Below are 21,731 nucleotides of genomic sequence, written 5' to 3'. Positions count from 1 at the left end.
GTGTGATTCACTTATTTCTGATGGTTAAGAGTAGTAACTGTCTCTCAAGACCTGCAGAAATGCAACTGGGAACTGTGTAAACTACACAATATAATGTGGGATGAGTTTATGTTTACATATGTATGGTAAATAAGTTTTTTTTTAAATCTGTATATTACTGATATTAAAAAAGAAAACACTTTTTTCATGATGTTTTTACATTTCAAGTGTTCCGATGCACAGTGTGAGTATGTGTTGCCATGAACCCAATGTCATTGTGTAATGTGTGTTAGAGATAAACTGGGAAGTCATCTTTTTAGCGTTAAGCTGTATTATATTGCATTTTTAATTTTTAAAAACTATATCACCATTCCACAGTATAAACTTATTCACCATTCATTTATTAACAAAGCAAACATCCTTATTAGTTTTCTGTTTGTTTCTTGTGTGTGCTTGTAGTTTTTTTTATGTAAAAACGTTTATTTGTATATATGCCTTATTCTTGTGAATTTTGTAAAATAAATATATAAAATATATTCCTGACTGTGCTATGTTCTTCTGATATCACTCAGTTTTTAATAAACAAAGATCCTTTTCCATGTTGTCCGTCCACCATCACTCCACAGACTTGATGCTCTTTTCATTATCTAGCTTAATTTGCATCATCTGTAGATTAAATGTGCACTTCTTGTTTATCCCTCTGAGCTAAATTTGGCACAGAGATTCTGGTTATTTCTCTCATTTATCTGTCAAAACTTCTATAATAATTGTTGTTCCTGAATTCCTCTTACCATTATGGAAATCGGTCTGTCATCTGGAGAATTTGACGTTTAACCCTTTACTGTTACTGATCGTGTCAAAGTCTGATTTAACCCCTCTATTGAAGTTTAAATTGTTGACTTTGAAACGCTGATGTCCTCAAATCTTCCTCATTTATTTGTTTGTAAATAGAAACAGCGTGATTCAGAAACTATATTAAAATGCAAACCATTTTAAAATGTCCAAAAATTATCTGAGGTACGTGTGTGTGTGTGTGTGCGCGCGCGTGGGTGTGTTTGTGGATACTAGTGTGTGTGGATGCGTAATAAGTGTGTTTTGGGTTCCTCGAGGCTGTATTTTACTTCTGTCCGCCCACAGCACCAAACTGCCTCTTCCACCTTCGAACCCTAACAGAACTGTGCCAGCAGTTTCACTTGGATTATGTTTTAATGTCTTAACAGGTCCGGTTCGGTTCCGTTCGGCGGCGGCTCTGGGCGGGTTTTATGCAGCTGGACTCACGCTGAGGGAGGTGAGGGAGGAAATGGCGGCCGATCTTCATAAATATCCGCGATTTTGGAAAAAATAAAATAAATAAAATACATTTTACTGTGAGTTTGTGGGGAGATAACGTTACATTTCCCAGAGTCGTTCATATGTCACACCGTTTCAGCCATCAGCTTGAATATTGAAAATTATTGAGACACTATAACTGTTAATGTGCTACGTGTGAAGAAACGTAAAGTTGTAATGTGGTTTTGCAGTTTTACATTGTTTTGGTGGGTTTGGGGCGGTTTAAATGTCTTTTAGAGGAGCTGGAGGCCTGTTAGCATGTTAGCTTGCTAGCCCGTGTTTACGGAAATCAAACTGAATATTAAAACACAATTAATAAAATCTCACACATTACACGAATACTTCGAGATTTTATGTATTTAATTAAGTTTGTATAATGTTTGATTTTTCGTTCAGTAATGTTGACAGCAAATGTCTGATATTTATTATTAAAGTCACATATAAACACACCGTCCTTCACACAAACGCGTTACGTTAAAACAACTAATTCAGTAACTGTATCATGAGTTGTTATGGTTGTTCTTATGCAGATATTTTAAGAAATGGTTTTCATATAGCAGTTTTTAAATTGTGTGGGTCTTTCTTCTGCAGTGTGGGGACACTTATAAACTCCAGAAGAGACAGAAGATGTTCAAAAAATGTTAGCAGTTCAGGACTTTCAAGCAGACTTCTACCAGTAAGTACCAGCCAGACAGTGTCTGTGTCTCAAAACCTAGGGAGCTACCTAACGTTACCTAAACGGCATTTTTGGAAATCATAAGCACATTTGAACAAGAAGTCCAGCATCTGTTATGACTATTTGCTTATTATGCACTTGTGTTACAACAAAACCAATAAATCCATGTTTGTAGGGAAATTCATTAAACTACAACTTGGGTGTTTGCACATGGATGCACACAGAGTACATCTCTGAGCTCTGTATATTAGGAAATTAAAGCACCTGTTTAACACACCCCAATTTACTTGCACTCCACTTACACACTGCTGTAATCACTGTTGCATTTTGTATAGGGAAGGACACTCTCGGCTCTCGGACACCGATCTAGAAGATCTTGAGGGTCGAAATGGCAAACCTGGAAAAGGGAAGGTACCTATCAGCCAATTAGCCTTTAGATATGCAGTCAGTTCTTCTTCATTAGCGAAACAGATACACTGTAAAATAGATATGAGTAGAAGCTGCATGAATATTTGGAATAAAACCGAAATCACGATATGGCTAATGCGATTCAATGAAAAATAATAAAACGATTGTATTATTTTTCTAAATTAGATTTTTTTTCTATGGAAATATTTCAATACAGTAACCTTGTTTAATGTTTTTTTCAATAATAATAATAAGTATTATATATATATACATATACATACATCATCATCATATATATATATATAAACACAGTATTTTTGCCAATATGTGTAGCTCTATGAGCAAGCCTAGTTTTTTTTTTTATGCAATGGCAATTTTCAACAGTGCAGGCTTAGACCAATATTTCAACAATATTGTGCAGGCTTAGATCTGAGATGGAATAGATACTAGTTTGTTTGATGAAAATTTCCTTGCTTTTTGCCATTTGTGTCTAGAAGGGGAAGAAGACCCTTGGAGAAAAGTTGAAGGGGTCAGAGGTGAGAGGTCGAGTAAATGGCCACCATCAGGAGAATGACATGGAGAATCTCAGTTTGTTCGAGATTGTCAAATTGGGCAAGAGTGCCACACAGGTAGTAACATGCGCACAACATCTTCAGATACATGCTGATCTCTCGCACTGCATTCATTCATAGACTCTATTTCAAAGTGCTCGGATGTATCATCATGTGAATCAGTGGTGTGTGTGGTTAGTTATTATATCCAGGCCTAACTGCAGCGTGTGCTTTCTGTGTAGGCTGTGTGTGTATGAAAGAAGGTTTAACTGAGGTAGTTTGAGCGAGTGTGTGTGTGTTCTCTCTCTCTGCAGTCAGTGGTTGATGATTGGATTGAGTCCTATAAGACAGACAGAGACTCTGCCCTGCTGGAACTGATCAACTTCTTCATCCACTGCTCTGGTTGTAAAGGTGTGTGTTTGTATGTTCTCTAGGTGTAGATAAGTGTGCATACTTCAAGTGTGTGTTTTGTGTTACTGAATGCGTGTGTTTGTTGTAGGCGCTGTGAGCTCAGAGATGTTCCGGCACATGCAGAATTCTGAGATCATCAGGAAAATGACGGAAGAGTTTGATGAGGTTTGTTAATGTGTGAGTTTATACCACAGACATTTCAATAGGAAGAATATATGATATGTAAAACAGTGTGTGTTCTGGGATGGAAAAGATTAGGTACTTCAAATGAATATGTGTAAAAAGGTTGTGTGTGTGTGTGTGTTCAGGACAGTGGCGATTACCCACTGGCGAGTTCAGGTCCTGTGTGGAAGAAGTTTAAATTAAACTTGTGTGAGTTCATCGCGGTCCTGGTCCGACAGTGCCAGTACAGCATCATCTATGATGAGTACATGATGGATACGCTCATCTCTCTACTCACCGGCCTGTCTGACTCGCAGGTCAGAGCGTTCAGACACACCAGCACCCTAGCAGGTGGGTTACCTTGGGCTACGTACCATGCAATGTTCAGAATAACATAACCTAACCACTACTTCTTCAGTATTGATATTTTGACTCGCACAACTGTTCAAAAGTCAGTATGAGTCAGTAATTAAAAATAATAATAATTAATTCTGTTATTTAGCAAAGATGCATTAAATTGATTAAAAGTGATAGTAAAAACATTTAAAACATCACAAACGATTTCTGTTTTAAATATATGCAGTTTTTTCTATTCATCTAAGAATCCTGAAAAAAATGTCTCATGGTTTCCACAAAAGTATTAAGCAGCACGACTGTTTTCAACATTGATAATAATAAGAAATGCTTGAGCAGCAAATCAGCATATCAGAATCATGAAGGATCATGTGACACTGAAGACTGGAGTATTGATGCTGAAAATTCAGCATTTCAATCACAGAAATAAAATACATTTCTTAAATAAAATTAGCCTTTAAGAGCATATTAGACTTCTTTCAAAATCATTTAAAAATATTAACTACCTCAAACTTTTAAACAGTTGTTTTTATGACTGAATGCACAGAAATTCGACTACTAAATATTTTCGGTTTCGGAATAGTTTTTTAATTTAAACTTTTAATTAGCGCTTTTCCGATGGCACTTTTTGACTGTGTTCAGTGTTCACGAAAGTGAACAACAGTTAAACATGTCAGCTGTGTGGATATGACCTCTGGTTTCTTTCTTTCTGTTGATATGTGAAACAAACTTCTCAAAATATTTGTAGCACGCTTGCCATCCAATAATCACAAAAAGCTTTGTTACTTTTATGAAGCAAAGTCTCAACTTAAAAAATTATGTCGATTTTAATTCGAAATTCAAACAATAAATGTTGTGTTGCCGTTCTTTAACATCTAATCTCTTCTTTACTACTAGTTTTGTGCACAAAAATAAAAATGGGCGAACACATTTTAAAAGGGTGGTATAATGTCCTTTTCACAAGATGTAAAATAAGTCTCTGATGTCCCCAGAGTGTGTATGTAAAGTTTTAGCTCAAAATACCCCACAGATATTTTTATATAGTATGTTAAAGGGGTCATGACATGGGTTTTTTTATTTTATTATTATGTTCCCTTAGGTGCAATTATAGTATTAATATAGTTTTTTTTACAAAAAACTTTTAAAATGTAGTGATTTATGACCTTTCCCCACCCTGTTTCTCATCCTCTGGTTCAAACAGTCTGTTTTGGGGGTGTTTCCCCTTTAAGAGTTCAGTTTTAACGCCCACTGCTATGATTGGCTAACGTCAGTGCCTATGCATCAATTATTAACGCCCCCAGCCAGAACATGTGCGGATTCGGCATATTTAAAAAGTAGTTTAAAGTTTTAAACACATTACTTACAGTTTGCGTCGTCGTTGTTGAGCCCAGAATAGTCGGCACGGACTTATCTTTGAGCAACAGTTTTCTGGCAAAGCCAGCATCATTTTGGGATTTGTTCTCAAAACAGTCATCCTTCAAATGTACAGAACAAACGCTTAAACTAACACTGCCGTGACTGAGACGTCCGCAAAAAATAAAGTGCATCCATTTTTCCCTGACGTCTGGATCTGGAACAGCACATCTGCGGCATCGTATTTTCCCTGTACACACAGACCCACTCGCTGTCCTTCGACTGAACACTTGTGAGGCGCGCGGCGCGCGGGCGCGACAACGATACGAAATGAGCGTAGTTGCCTTGCGATTAAAGCGTAGTTGTCTTGTGCCGGAGGCGGTCATATGCAAACGCTGGTACGTCACTTCGCACCGTGACGTCACTTCTTACCATGGATCCAGAACGAGCTGTATTTAGAGCTTGATTAAATAAATGATTCGTTTATAATGGGGAGGACGTCTTAAGCTATGAAACTTGCAGGACGTTTTAATGGTACAAAGACCTCTTATATACCAAAAGATCAAGGCAAATTTGGTTTCTCATGTCATGACCCCTTTAAAATTGTCACTTTTTGAGGGTGAGCAAAAACGCATCGTTTTTGTCTCTGTCCCTTTAAATGCAAATGAGCTGCTGCTCCCAACACAGGGGGCGGAGCTTCAAGAGCTCGTGTCATTTTACCTCACACAGACACGCACTGGAAATGTAAAAAACTTTTAGCCTTTTATGTTCAAACTGGAGTCAGACAATGATGGAGAGACTCAAGAAGAAGTGACAACATGTAGAAGCAACAGAACATTTCTGAATGGTTAGTTGATGAATTTATGTAGCTTATGTGTAGTTATTTTCTAGTCATTGATTAGCATATTCTGTCTTGATCATTTATAAATTGCATTCCCAGGGGGTGGGATTTATGTACATTTTTGTGTTGGTGATGTCACTAACCCGGGAGGAATGTCGTGTAGTCCCTACCAGCCGTTTGTTGTAGTCCTTAAAAAGCAATTTCTTTAAAAGAAAATATCTCCCTTTGCTTTGAACTTTGAGCGTTGTAACTTTGCAGATGTTGTTTATGCTGAAACAGCAACATACACCCTAACTAAAGTTAGAAGAGTGAAATCAAAATCAACCACCCCTTTAAAAGATACTTTACAACTCACCGAGATGAATCCTGTCTCATGTAATCGCTGTGTTTCAGTTGTGGAAAGACGTCAATAAAACAGCTTGTAGGCTATACAATGTCACTTAACCTCTGGAGTAGGTGATATAAAAAATACCTTATATGCAATTTAAAAAACTTTACAGCTAATTTGTTAGCTATTGAGTGTTTATTAAAGTTTGATCAATTAACTTATTATTTATTTTCGGTTTCGGGTTTCGGCCAAGTGCATCCTGAATTTTTGGTTTCTGCCCAAAATTTGCATTTCAGTGCATCCCTACTTAATACATTTCCTTAAAGGGACACAAAGTATCTTTTTAGGTATTTTATTATCTAAAATCAATATTTTTATTCATAAATATGTCCTCAATGGTGTACAAATACCTCGGCCAATTATCTGACTTATCCTTATAAATGAAGAATTTATTATCTTTATATACATGGGACGGGTAGGTCCACGGAGGCTTCCATGTAGTTCCGCCATCTTGCAAAACTATAATAGCAGAGAGGGACAAAAAGTACTAAGCCAACGCGTTTCCACAACGCGTTTTCGTTCAGAGCCAGCAGTCACGTGACGTGAATGAAACCAGCAGAAACGCAGGTGCAGAGCAGCGAGAGGCGCTTGAAACTGCACCGGCAAGTTTAAAAGTCTGGATTGCATTCTTATTATGGACCATACATATGCCAAGCCACAGCAGAAGAAAACATTGTCGCCAAAAAAGTCAAAAATAGAACATAAAATGCGTGGGATTTCCCCCTTTCTGGTCACTGTATCCCTGCCTCTGCTTAATTATTTTTATCCCCGGTGGGGATAAATTTATCCTCCCCTCAAAGTGATCATATGCTACTACATAGTGGCGAGACAGATCACAAAACTTATCATGGATCCGTGGTTTGATTAAAGTAAATTTTATTTTAAAATGATTACTCACTCATCTTTGAGCGTCTGGCGCGAGTGATTTCAATGTAAAGACGCGTTTATGCGCGTCTACAGGTCCTGCGGCGCGGTGTTTAGCGCGGCGCGGTGTTTAGCGCGGCGCAGTAGACGCGAGCCTCATTCTACTCCAGTTTGCGCGAATGAGGCGAATTGCTATCACAGATAATGTCTTTTCTATCATTTCACTGTAGCTCAGCATCGCGATGTAAATTTAACGTTATTGCACTCTGTTTTTTTCACAAATCGCGCCCTGGGCATAACTACAATATTTCATGTTTTTCACAGTCAGTAATTCATACTGTAACATTCGTTTGTTTGTTGTCATGTTGCAGTTTGTTTGAAATAACACACCTGTTCACCTGAAGGAAAACTCGATGAAGTGCTATTAGAAGACATCCTGTCAAAGCTTTTTGGTACATATCGCCTACCGTAGATGCAATGCGCATTTGAAAAAGCGAGGCGTTGGAGAGCAAAATTAGTTGGATGACCACTAGATGGGAGTAATTCCTACTTAGTGTCCGTTTAAGTATGTTTGATAAATGGACCAGTTTGATAAATGGACTAGGCAATGTTCTTTGTAATTCATAAGCAGAATGCTAATATTCCATTCTGAGCATGAACAAACTGTAATGTCATGAATTTTGTGACGCAAAATTCAGTCATATGAATTGTACACCCTAACCCTAGTTTTTCACTGTATTTCAGCCATGAAAATGATGACCGCTTTGGTGAACGTTGCTCTAAATTTGAGCATCAATTTGGACAACACACAACGACAATACGAGACAGAACGCAACAAGAGCGCCGGGAAACGAGCCAATGAACGCCTGGAGTTCCTGCTGCAGAAACGCAAAGAGGTGACACACACACACACACACACACACACACAAACATTCTCAAATGAGACAATAAACCTGACTCAAACATGGATTCTGTCATTTTTAGCTCCAGGAAAACCAGGATGAGATTGAAAACATGATGAATGCCATTTTTAAAGGAGTGTTCATCCACAGATACAGGCAAGGAAACGTCTCAAATTGAACTAAATTAAAGGACTGATTCAATGAATTCATATTTTAAAATAACCACACAGTCTTTGAAAAGAGCTGATTTTTTTGTGGATGTGTGTGTTTGCAGGGATGTGATTGCTGAGATCAGGGTCGTCTGCATAGAGGAGATTGGTATGTGGATGAAGATGTACAGTGATGCTTTTCTTAATGACAGTTATCTGAAGTACGTGGGCTGGACCATGTATGATAAGGTATCACAAACACATTCAGACAGATTTAATGCTATATACTCATCAAAGCTAAAAAAAAGCAAGTAGACAGCATGCTTATTTCCATTAGCTTTGAAACAATCTGTATTGTATAATGCTCTATATAAATAAACGTGACTTTTCCAATCTCTTTGTCTCATCCATTTATCGGATTTTTTCTTTGTCCAGCAAGGTGAGGTCCGTCTGAAGTGTCTTACAGCTCTTCAGGGTTTGTATTATAGCAGAGAACTTAACGCCAGACTGGAACTCTTTACAAGCCGCTTTAAGGTGAGCGTTCCACCAGGATACTTGAAATGACAACATCAACTCACTTTATGGTTCTGAAGGCTGAAACATGTATTTTCTTACTGACAGTTCTCTCCTCCTGTCTCTGTAGGATCGGATTGTGTCCATGACTCTGGATAAGGAATATGATGTTGCTGTTCAGGCCATTAAATTGCTGACACTAGTTCTGCAGTGAGTTCAGCATTGATCATCCATCAGTGACAGTCATACTTTTTTTTTTTTCTTTTTTTTAAAGATGTGTGCATTTAATTTGTGGGTGTGTTTGTTTGTGCACACAGAAGTAGTGATGAGGTCTTGACTGCTGAAGACTGTGAGAGCGTCTATCACTTAGTTTACTCTGCCCACCGACCGGTTGCTGTGGCAGCTGGGGAGTTTCTCTACAAAAAGTGAGTGCCACATTTGTTTTATTCAACAGCACAGTCTGTGCTTCATTAAATACCAATGTGATTAAACACATTTGCCACATTAAGCTCAAAGTATGCTTCGCACACTGTCCTCGTGACACAACTTTCGTCATCAGGAGGGTCCACGAATGTCCACGTGCAGCCCAATTTTAGGTCCGGTTTTACAGTTGAGTGCGCAAGCCTTTCACAGTATACTCCTTTGGCCTGAGCACGTGAAAAGACGCGTTCAGCGCAAGCGAAAATCTAGTGGACTTCTTTTCAAATGCTCAAGTCACTTGCACATACACTGTTGTACGTCGACTATAGACTTATAATTTGGGCTGTGCGTGGACGCCCGAGGAGCCTCCTGATGAAGAAAATTACGTCATTGCGCTCTTGGAACACGGATGACCGAAGTATACTTTGGGCTCTGATCCGTTATACATCTGACTCTCACCCTGACTCACTGATTCCGCCATGTGGCTATTTTGTGAACACAACAATTGTGTGTGTTGTGTTCCCAGGTTGTTCAGTCATCATGGTCCAGAGGATGAGGGGCGGCCCAGGAGAGGCAGACAGTGTTTGAATGCAAACCTCATCAGAACAACTGTCTTGTTCTTTCTGGAAAGTGAGGTGTGCTTGATGTGCTCGGCCTGTAATGTAGAAAACAAAAAATGTTTTGGGTTATTTTATGAATGTTTTTGTGTTTTAGCTCCATGAGCACGGTGCCTATCTGGTAGACAGCTTGTGGGACTGTGCGTCAGAGCTCCTGAAGGACTGGGAGAGTATGATCAGCCTGTTGCTAGACGAACCGTTCCCTGGAGAGGAAGGTACAAATGCACACACTTGTATTTTTCATAGTGTTTGTTTTTTTGTGTCTGGACCAAAATTTGGCTAAAAATCTTTATAACCTACATCACTTAAAAACGTGATGTGTGTATTTCAGCTCTCACTGATACTCAGGAAACTGCTCTGATTGAGATCATGCTCTGTGCTGTCAGACAGACTTGCGAGTGTCACCCACCCATCGGACGAGGTTCTGGAAGAAGGGTAAGACACACACACACACACACACACACAAAAAACATTTTGATTTTGCTATATTAGTGAGGACGTACCATAGATGCAGTGTTTTGCATAGAGGAGATATTTGAACTATGAACCTAATCTATGGAAAAGTTGTCAACCCTCTACAATGCTAGTAAATCACTCACATATGCGAGTAAATTTCACTCTGGGCGACTTAATAATGTCTATCATTAGCCACTGGCTAATAAAGTCTTAGATTTTACTCGCCAGTGTGTGTGTTAGATGCCAAGTATAAGGTTAGCATAGATATATTTTCACTCGTTGAACACTGACTGAGCGCTTGAGAGTTTCGCTCTCCTTCAAGCGATCTTATTCGTTAGTATTTCAAATTCAGCTCAGCATACCTGTATTTGACGTACCGTTAACTCTAGTGTAAATGCGCATGACTCGCCATCGCGTTTTTTTATTATTTTTTAATGATAATTACTAGGGCTGAACGATACATCGAATTTTCATCGTCATCGCGATATGAACTCCCGCGATGAACACATCGCAACAGACAGCCTGACACGATGAATAATGCCTGGTTCAGATTAGCACTACACGTTTTTGACTCCTAAAATCTTGTCGTAGACAAGAAACATGTCAGACTACACGTTGCTTTCCGACCAGTCATCGCGTGCCGTCACACACACACATTCACTCGCACGCACAGACACACAAACACACACACTCACTGTCCCTCGCTCACTCACGCACACACACACACACACACGCTCACTGGCGCACACATATACTCACTGTTGCACTCACTCACGTCTCACCTCGCTCACATATTCAACCCGTCGTGGAGGACCGTTAAAGAATTAAACATGCTATAGTCTTTCTGTCGTGAAGCATCGCAGACGCGACGTAGGTTGTCGCCCACTATACGAGATGAAACGATCGAATCTTGCGTCCCGACGCCGTTGTCGTTATTACGAATCTCCACGACACCCATACGTCAAACGGATCGTGCCAAAATCGTGCTAAAATCGTGTATTCTGAACCAGGCAGGTAATAAACGTTTGACATATCACGCAAAGAACCTATTAAAGCACTAAGACATGGGAACAGTATAGTTAACAATCACATTTATCGCAAGTCATATCGTCATTGCAATATTAAACAATGTTATCGCACATCGCAGCTTTTCCTCATATCGTGCAGCCCTAATAATTACTATTATCAATTACTATTATCAAATTTTTTTACAGAAACACTGATTGACCAACAATATCTTTAACACCACCACCAGTCCTAAGTTCAGTTAAAATGACAAATATGCATTCATGCATGATTATTAAGTTTTAGATCTAATTACTAAAGTTCTATCATTAAATAATGCTTGATTATCATAACATCATAATCATAATGCTTGATTGACTGATTTTAAGAGTGTACATTTAGATATTTAAAAAGCTGTGCCATTTTACAAAGATAAGTATGTAATTTTTCGTATAATTGGTGTTTATATATTAAATAGTATATCAGTTTGGCGAATAACCAAAAAAATGTACTAGCCAATGGCGATTCTATTGCCAAGGTGTGCGTAGAGGGGTTGGATGTAGATTTAAAAAAAAAAAAATTTTAAACTCGATCTTCCTTTAAAACGAAAGGCTTCTTTCTGGTGACATATGCTAGACTTCTCTGATCACTTAGTCTGCTTAAACCCCGGTCATTTCTTACAATCGACCTCAAGCTCGTATTCAGATCTCCCACCATCCAATCAACAACTGATGATTAGAACCTAGTCTCCATCCTATATATTTTTCTCTTTTGATAATCCGTTTTACAACACGGAAAATACCATCTGACGCTACTTTTGTTTCATCTCAAATATAAAGCATGATTTGGCTGATTTATGAGCCTTTTCAAATAGAGAGGATGTATTTTCTGTGTTTTTTTCCACTATATTTGTGTAGACATTTTCAAAACATTGGACCTCGCAAATGTAGTCAAACCTGTGTACACACAACAGCATTTTCAAACCATCATACTTATGTTGTCACTTAAAGGAATAGATAAAATAATTGTCTAAAAACTCTCAAACCCGTTTGCTGTTTTTTATTTTGGTACAGGTTCTGACAGCTAAAGAAAAGAAAACCCAGCTGGATGATCGAACAAAGATCACAGAAACGTTTGCTGTGGCTTTGCCTCTGTTATTGGCTAAAGTAAGTGTTTCTCTTCCCTGCCAGTGTGTAATGCATCAAAAGAATAGCAAACAAATGTAAACGGTTCTGACAAAATGTCACTTTGTTTTGGAGTTTTCAAAAGAAATTTCATTGCAATATTGATTGGCTTTTTGGGCATAAAACAACAGTCCACAACTTGCAATTTGCATATAGATATTCCAACCTAATGGTTCGATCCACCTGAATCAGGATGCATACCGATTGATTTCTGAACAGACTCTCTCTCTCTTTCTCTCTTTTTCTCTCTCAGTATTCAGTGGACCCAGAGAAGGTCACTAATCTGTTGCAGTTTCCTCAGTATTTTGATTTGGAGATCTATACAACCGGTCGGCTGGAGAAGGTGATTATGCTCATCCAAAAAAAACAAACAAACAAACAAACAAACAAAAGACCTTCATATTGTGGCACATAGTAATACAAATATTGTATTTTCCAATAGTACTACCAATAGTTTTTTTTAAATAACATGAATAGACATGAAGTAAAGAAATGATTGATTGTTTTGTTATAGTAGTACTGTAAGTAATAACTATGATGTCCTGCAGCATCTGGATGCTCTGCTGCGTCAGGTCCGCGATGTGGTGGAGAAGCACACAGACACAGATGTATTAGAGGCATGTTCTGTGACATTCCATGCACTGTGCAATGAGGAATTCACCATCTATAACCGTGTAGATATCGTCCGCAGCCAGATGCTCGATGAACAGATTGACAAGTTCCACCGCTTGCTGGAGGACGTCCTGCAGGAGGTTTGTGCGTGTGTGTTTTAGTTTAATTACAGTGCTGTGTAATTTTAGCCAGTTTGAGTTTGAATGCTTTTGTTTCTTTAAGGGGGAGGAGCCTGATGAAGATGACGCCTATCAAGTTTTGTCAACACTCAAAAGAATCACAGCCTTCCACAAGTAAGAACACATCCTCAAAACTGAGAAATAATTGAGCTAAAACTGAGAAATAGTTGAGCTAACTTGCTAAAAGTTCTTAAAACAATGCTTTCACTTGATAAGCAAATTATTCTTTTTTATGCTTTTGATTTTGGTGCGAAATGAGATCTGGAGATGTTTCTGTGAGACCAGAGGAGTGTCTTCATCATAACTGTGTGTCTGTGTGTCTGTCTTCCTGCAGTGCCCATGACCTTACTAAATGGGACCTTTTCACCAGCAACTACAAACTTTTGAACTCTGGCCTGCAAAACGGGGATATGCCTGAGCAGGTACTGACTACTAACACAGGGGTTAGTTCATTTTAGGAGCTATTCTGCAGCTAAATGTTGTCCTGAATCAACTTCATGCTGCTTCAATAACAAAAAACAGAGCACATTGAATTTTCTATTTTCATTCCCCAGATGCATTTAGATTACATGTGCCTACATAAATTGGCAATTAACGAATATTTATCAAGCAACGATGTTGTGAAGAAAAAGAAAACTACCCAATAATCTTGGCTTGAAAGCATCAAATCAGTATTAAAGGGATAGTTCATGCAAAAATTAAAACGAGTTCATCACTTTCTCACCCTCAAGTTGTTCCAAACCTGTATGAATTTCTTTCTTCTGCTGAACACAAAAGAAGATATTTTAAAGAATATGGGCATCCAAACAGGCCCCATTGACTTCCATAGTATGGAAGAAAAAATATTATGGAAGTCAATGGTGCCCTAGGCCTGTTTGGATACTGACATTCTTCACTCTCTTTGATCTCACTTCAGGCATTTTCATTGATATTTAATTGTTTTGTTTTTATAGATTGTGGCTCATGCACTCCAGTGCACTCACTACGTCATACTCTGGCACTTAGCTAAAGTCTCAGAGGGTAGTGCCAATAAGGTACAACACACACGTACGTGCCCAGACCTGTGTGAGACTGTCATTTTGAATGTTTAATCCCACTCTTGTCCCATCTCAGGATGAAATGGTGCTGTTGCGGAGGCAGGTGAGAGCCTTCTGTATGATGTGTCAGAGGTACCTGAACAGCATCAGTACCACTGTCAAAGAACAGGTGAGTCTGACCTCCCACAGACCACGCATCCTTTCATGCATATGGGATTGTGGGAAAGTTATAGACTTCTTGGGGGCAGTCGTGGCCTATAATTGTTAGAGAGTCATACTGGCAACCCGAATGTTGCAGGTTTGATTCTTAATACCGGGAGGATATTATTTTTACTTTTATGAACTGTGTGTATCCGTGTGTTGCAGGCCTTCACCATTCTCTGCGATTCACTCCTGATCTTCAGTTATCAGATTGTGGCGTCGGGACGGGAAGCTTTAGAACCCCTGGTGTTCAGTCCAGATGCATCCTTACAGAGCGAACTAATCAACTTTATCCTGGATCACGTGTTTGTTGACCAGGATGAGGATAGTAGCACAGGTGAACAAAAAACAAATATAAAGAGGACAGAAGACTGTTCTGATCCACTCTACAGTAGATTTTAATGTATAAAAGCATGTATGCAGTCTTTGCTTGAGGGGCACGATCAGCTGCTGATTTGTAATGCATAGTTCTAATTTCTGCACAACTGACATCACCAAATTAAAAAATAAATAAATTAATAATATGATATGATATGGCTTTATGTCTCAGGTTTGAGTTTGGGGTCAGACTACAGTTGTTGTACAGCAATTGCATACCTTGTTTAAAATAAATGCATCTGGATTCATTATGCTTTATGATCTTTTAAGTTTTAGTTACCTGAACTTTCTGTTGAGGGACAAAAATCTCCCAGGTTTAATTAAATCTTAATTTGTGTTTTAATGATTAACCAACGACTTGAGGGTGAGTAAATGATGACCGAATTTTCATTCCATTTAAGAATACTGTAAGAAAATGTATTTATATTTGTTTTGGTTTGGTGCTGTTATTGGAGCAGAAATGAGACACTGCACCTCATTAATTTATTTAGAAACACTAAAATTTGTAACATTTTACAAACTAGCAGTTAAAAGTTGGTAATTGTATTCAATTTGTATTATTTTTTATTTCCATCCTCGCTTAAAAAAAAATCGTAACAAAAAAGAATAAAAAAACTACAAATTATTATTTTATTTTGCACAATTATTGGCTGCTTTTTTCACTATTCAGTCCAATTCATGCATTTCTGGGGTGTGTCTTGCAGACGATGAGGCTGGTAAGATTGAGGCGCTCCACAGACGCAGGAATTTACTGGCCGCCTTCTGCAAATTGATCATCTACAACGTGGTGGACATGAAGACAGGAGCTGATGTCTTTAAACAGTACATGAGAGTGAGTCCCACTCGCACTCCCTGTAACAGTCCTCTGTGTTTTTAAAGAGTTATTTGTAGTGTTTTGCCTTTATTGGGATCATATTAAATATAGTACACAGGATGTGAAGTGAGAGAGAGAGAGAGAGAGAGAGAGAGAGAGAGGGTTGGGATTGGTATCGGGAAAGATCCATGAACCGGGAGAGGAACTCGGGCCACCCGAAGTGCAACCTTGCTACAAGTCGGAGCCCTGCCCAGGAGGCTATCGGCTCTGACACAGTCCTCTGTGTTACTTGAAGCTTACAGTGCATCTCTGTCTCTTGTCTGTTTGTAGTACTATACTGATTATGGTGACATCATTAAGGAGACCATGAGTAAGGCTCGTCAGATCGACAAGATTCAGTGTGCCAAGACTCTGATCCTCAGCCTGCAGCAGGTGAGATAGCGCTTCTATCCTTACACAGACCCGCTCTGCCAGCAACACTGAATAACAGAAGGGTGATGTGTGTGTTTCAGCTGTTTAATGAGATGCTGAGTGATCTAGGCTGTAACTTTGATCGTTCCACATCTGCTTTCTGTGGGATTAAAGAACTGTCCCGACGCTTCTCGCTCACGTTTGGACTTGATCAGGTCAAAACAAGAGAGGCCATTGCAATGCTCCACAAGTAAGAAAACTCAAACATGCTTGCTGTTAAGACCCAACAGGGTTATGGGGCTGGGCTCCATCCACTTTCTTTCTCCTGTGTGTATAAATCATATATTTTATTTAAGTCTAGGATTTGTATTTGCTATAACATCTTATCACCAGATTAAGCACCAAAAGCAGCTCTCGATTGCATAAAGTTACTGAAACACATGAATAAAAAAAGTGGTTGACTGAAAAGGGTTTTTCACTGGCCGATACCAATATTTAGAAAGCAGGGTGGCCAATGTAATGCAGAGATATGCATAATGTTAATAACATTCATTTAATGACAGCAAATGAGTTGTGCACAAACTTGCTGAAATTACAAGAAAATGAAAAGAAATGTGGGCTTTTATTAAGAGAGGTTCATAAATCTTCTGACTGTCATACTGCTCTGTTACCAGCATCAGCACCATTTGTGGAAAAGGGGCATCAGCGTACCCATATGTCTTAGTGACAGAGTCTTAAGTGTGTGTGTATATGTGCTTTTTGTGTTTTAGGGATGGAATAGAATTTGCATTTAAAGAACCCAGTCCACAGGGAGAAGGCGGCCCTCCTCTCAACCTTCCGTTCCTTGACATCCTCAGTGAGTTTTCCTCCAAACTACTGAGGCAGGACAAGAAGACTGTGTAAGACACTCACACTGAGAATCCCTTGCTTTCTCAGATCCCTCAGAGACCTAAGCATTGTTATTCATGATGTATTCATTTTTTTTTAAGTGTCTTTTGGAAACCATTAGTTATAAAAAATTATTTTGTTTAGGCAAAATTTACTCTGGCGTATAAAATTGTTGGAAAAATGTTTCAAAATTGAAACGCTGGCCATTTAGCGCTGGGCAAAATCCAGCACACAATTGTATATTGAAATAATGCATTTGAGCTAGGAAGGTAAAAATATTTGACAATTTAAGTAATGCTAATTTAATTTACATCTTAATTTTAAAAAAATTATGTCAATGAGACATGATGTTAAAACATTTTGATTGTGTGTGTGTGTTATTTTATATCTTTTAAACAGATAAATTTGTTCCAAAAGTGTTAAGAATTGTGCCAGCCATTCTTAACACTTTTGGAACAAATTTATATAAAGTATCAGGCATCTACATTTACATTTATTCATTTAGCAGACGCTTTTATCCAAAGCGACTTACAATTTTATCCAAAGCGACTTACAAAAAGCGACTATCTAATATATAGACATACATTTTGTGTGACTTTAGCAAGGCTGTGGCAGATAATATTTGATTTGTTTTAGTTCTCACAAAAACTGCTGGAATGTGTAGTTTTTAACCCATATTTAGTGAATATACAAGTGTTGCAATTCTGCTGCGCTGGGTCTCTGAAGGTTAACTGTGTACTGTCTTTTAAATGAATTTTACTACTGAAGTATATCTGTGTTCTTTGTTTGACCTCTGACCTTTCCCATCAGGCACCTGTATCTAGAGCGGTTTATGACCTTTCAAATGGCCCTTCAGAGGGACGATTGCTGGTTGCCGCTCATCTCCTACCGGAACTCTCTGCAAGCGGGCGCTGATGATGATACACTGTCTGTCATCAGCGGCATGAGCAGCAGGAGCTCGGCCCGCAGTCGCAGGAGCAAACCACCTGCTGCCAACAAGAGAAAACTGCCTGAGGGTTCGTGTGTTCAATCGTAGTTATATCATTAATTATAATCTCTACAGAGTGAAAACTAACTTTCCCTTTCATTGTCTTTTCTCTATCTGTCCGTCTCTCAGAGGAGAGTAGCTGTAGCAGCAGTGATGTAAGTGCGTGGGTCAACCGAGAGCAGACTGGCCCACACACTCCTGTAATGATGTCATCACCCCACATTGTCTCCACTGTCCTGCGGGACGCAAAGAAGCTTCGACCAGAGGAGGGGTACATGGGAGTTTACAGCATGAGCAACGAAACGCAACACACACCCCTGCAGCTGCCGCACCAACAAATGGACTACAAGTAAACATACACGCATACATTTATCCTAGAGAGCCCGCTGTCCTGAAGAGTTTAGCTCCAACTCTGCAGGACAGCGGCTCTCTAGGACCGAACTTGCACACCCCTGATTTACACATAATCCCTCTATTAGTCAAGAGTTGACTGAGAAATGTTGTTTTCAGTTCTCAGGTCGCGTGGATGATGGCCCAAAAACAGCAGCAGGACAGAGCAAGCCTGCAGTATGGCAAGATGAGAGGCCACATTCAGCACACCATGTGAGTGCACATCTACGTACACGTACACTACTGTTCTAAAGTTAAGGGTCAGGACGTTTTTAAATAAATAATTTTATTCAGTTCAGATGCATCAAATTGATCAAAGGTGACAATAAATGACATTTATAATTTTACAAAAGATTTATATTTCAAATATAGGCTGCTCTTTTGAACTCTTTTGAAGAATCATTAAAACAATATACTACAGTTTCCACACAATATTAAGCAGCACAACTTCATCATTGGTAATAGGAAATGTTTCTTGAGCACCAAATCAGCATCTTGTGGGGATCATGTGACACTAGCCCCTTTCAGAGCGCTGATCCCAGAAAATTGACATCAAATTGCTAGAGTGCCTTTTGTGTGAACGTAAACACGTCTCGGGATGGGGACCTAGTAACGTTGGTGGGATTAGTCCCAGAATGTGCCCTGTGAGCACAAAAGGCAGGACTAGTGCTGTAAGGGGTGTCTCAATGACTCTTTGACCGGCGGTTTTAAATGCAGATCAATGATCACGTTTCACATTAACAAAGAAGAAAGTTTGTGTTCGTCAAGGAACAAAGAAAGGATGAAAAAATGTCTGCAAACACATCACATCCTGATGTCACGTGTCTTTACGGGATCTTCACTAGATGTGTGCGAACGACCTCTCAGAATTCAGAAAATCACTGGCATTGTGAACGAACCAAAATTAAATGACCCCGGGACACATTATCAGTGTATTTTTTGCAGCCTTGTTGAGCATAAGAGACTTGTTTTAAAAAAAATATTTTAAAACAATTACAGATCCAAAACTTTTGAACGGTAGTGATATTAGTGATACATTTTTTTATTAATGTGCTTGTTTGCCAGTCGCCGTGGCAGCGGACTGATGGAGGATGATGAGGAACCAATTGTAGAGGATGTGATGATGTCATCAGAAGAACGACTGGACGACCTTAATGAGGGCATGGACTTTGACACCATGGACATTGATCTGGTAGGAATCAGAGTTCAGGAAGGCATAACATTAATCAGTGAGAAACCTTTCTTACCAAAAGATTCACTGTCACCCAATCAGGTGCAGAGTGACAGTGAACGTTTCTCAGATCTTCATATAGTCCATCTATTCCAATCTCCTTTGGCTGCACACTCATACATAGAGAGAAAACACATTTTGTGTGTCATTGTTTTTAACTTTACCTTTTTTTGTCCCTCTGAAGCCTCCATCCAAAAACCGCAGGGAGAGGTCAGAGCTGAAACCAGACTACTTCGACCCTGCCTCCATTATGGACGACTCGGTGAGCATTAATTAATCTGAATGTTTATTAATTCATTTATTAATCCACTTAGTCTATTAGTGGTGCTTGTTAGAAATCTCTCAGACTTAAATTAAAGGAGGGACCAGAGCATAATGTGTGTGTGTGTGTGTGTGTGTGTGTTTTATTAATCTTGCGCCAGAACACTTTAGCAACTGAACAGCATTGTTGTAGCAAATTTACATTCACAGTCCTCCCCACACAAAATTCTAAAATCGGCTTTGCTCATTTGTTCTCTCTGTTTGTCCAATTGTTCTGGTCACTGTGAACTGACAGAGAGATGTTGTGAAAGAATACAGTACTAATGACCTGTTCACACCAAGAACATTACCTATAAACTATGAAGTGAACGATAACGATAAACTATGAAGTTTAAAACGTCATTGTAAAGGTGTGGTCTCATTAGCTACTTTTCGTGGGCAACAAATTCCATTGCCTTTTGTCAATGACAGCAATGGACACAGATCACACAGAAGTCACTCTGAAACCGAAACATTTTTCTTGGAATCTGTGACCAACTTGAACCCTGTTAGCATTAGAACCATCATTAGAACCTCTTTGCACCTGCAATACTGGGGTTATAATGTGACTCTGTGTTTTGCCTTCCAGGTTCTTAATGTCTCCATGTTCTGAGATGGGTAAATGAGAGCAGCGCTGACATGTTTCTCCTCTTCTGATTTCACTCCATGGACTAAATGCACATGATGATGCTGTGTATCGTTCCCTCCTGAAAACACACCATAACTTTCCATCTGTACATATAACAGACAAACATTTACAGCATGAGATCAGACTTATCTATTCATGCTTTTTTGTAATGGAGGTTTAAAAATAGCTGTTTTTTGTAACTCCTGGAGGAGTTTTGATTTTTAAGTAATTTTGTAAAGACAATCAGTTGTAAATGACTTTATAAAGGGTGATTGAAATCTAAAATTTATAACTCGACTTTCCTTAAAGGGTTTAGACTTGCAGTGTCTGTTTTTCCCCCCAGTACTTCTCTCTCTTGTTTTTTCTTTTTAACCATCTCTCACAATGATTTCGCTTCCCAGAAGTAGGTTAAAACTCGTATTGTGATGATATTCCTCACTTGTATGGCGGTGGTTGGCTGATTGAGAGTTTTTTGTTTTTATTGGTCCTCTAAGAGTTCAAAGCACTTGTGCTGATTGGCTGACACTTTGAAAGCCTGCCCCTCCCTCAGATTTAAATTAAGGTCTGAATATATAGATATCATTTTAAAGATATTTCTGCATAAAGGGTATTACCCCCTTTTTCAGAGAAAAGCTCTTTCTGTAGAATAGATCTTATTTCTTTATAAAGATTAGAATGAGGTATTATAATATAATGTTATATATCTTAAATACATACATATATATATATATATATATATATATATATATATATATATATATATGTATGTATTATTTTGTTTTACACAAAATGGGTAATGTAATGTGAATCATTGCTGGTTTATATTTAAGTTAATGTTTTTATGTTTGGTATCCAACCTACTGTTTCATTCACGCTTCATCTGTCCTGAGAGAATCACTGATGTTTTATTCACTTTTATTTTGGAAAAGCTCCACTGTGAAAAATTCTATAATCTTTCCCCTTTGTGTAGTTCATTGAGGTATGGATTCAGGTTGTGTGTTGTTTTTGAGATTGGGTAGTTGAATCATGAATGGCTTGTTAATCAGAGCGAATCATGATGATTGTTTTTGTGGTAAGAAATCTTGGTAAATGATGGTGATTGTAAGCAGGGT

General features: G+C 38.7%; 1 protein-coding gene across 2 annotated transcripts; it reads left to right on the top strand.

The window, feature by feature from the left end:
* Positions 1-1,006: 1,006 nt before the first annotated feature.
* On the top strand, positions 1,007-20,738 carry stag2a (STAG2 cohesin complex component a). Of its 2 annotated transcripts, none has more exons than XM_079606483.1 (34): positions 1,007-1,267; positions 1,900-1,984; positions 2,320-2,395; positions 2,887-3,021; positions 3,258-3,354; positions 3,443-3,519; positions 3,663-3,867; positions 8,061-8,212; positions 8,301-8,374; positions 8,493-8,616; positions 8,803-8,901; positions 9,011-9,090; positions 9,198-9,305; positions 9,827-9,935; positions 10,015-10,132; positions 10,249-10,352; positions 12,452-12,544; positions 12,816-12,905; positions 13,111-13,314; positions 13,397-13,467; positions 13,688-13,775; positions 14,307-14,387; positions 14,467-14,559; positions 14,757-14,928; positions 15,674-15,801; positions 16,114-16,215; positions 16,296-16,444; positions 16,965-17,093; positions 17,893-18,098; positions 18,200-18,419; positions 18,581-18,673; positions 19,526-19,652; positions 19,876-19,953; positions 20,581-20,738. In XM_079606483.1, the coding sequence occupies exons 2-34, from the start codon at positions 1,947-1,949 to the stop codon at positions 20,602-20,604; spliced, it is 3,744 nt and encodes a 1,247-aa protein (XP_079462609.1). In that variant the 5' UTR covers positions 1,007-1,267; positions 1,900-1,946; the 3' UTR covers positions 20,605-20,738. The 2 variants fall into 2 exon arrangements, with proteins under 2 accessions (XP_079462609.1, XP_079462610.1); XM_079606484.1 differs by lacking the exon at positions 1,007-1,267 and adding an exon at positions 1,328-1,346.
* The last annotated feature ends 993 nt before the right edge of the window (positions 20,739-21,731 follow it).

This window comes from Phoxinus phoxinus (assembly GCF_949152265.1).
Source record: "Phoxinus phoxinus genome assembly, chromosome: 3".
NCBI lineage: Eukaryota > Metazoa > Chordata > Actinopteri > Cypriniformes > Leuciscidae > Phoxinus > Phoxinus phoxinus.
The sequence above is the reverse complement of the archived record's forward strand: the minus strand, read 5'-3'. Positions and strand labels throughout refer to the sequence as shown.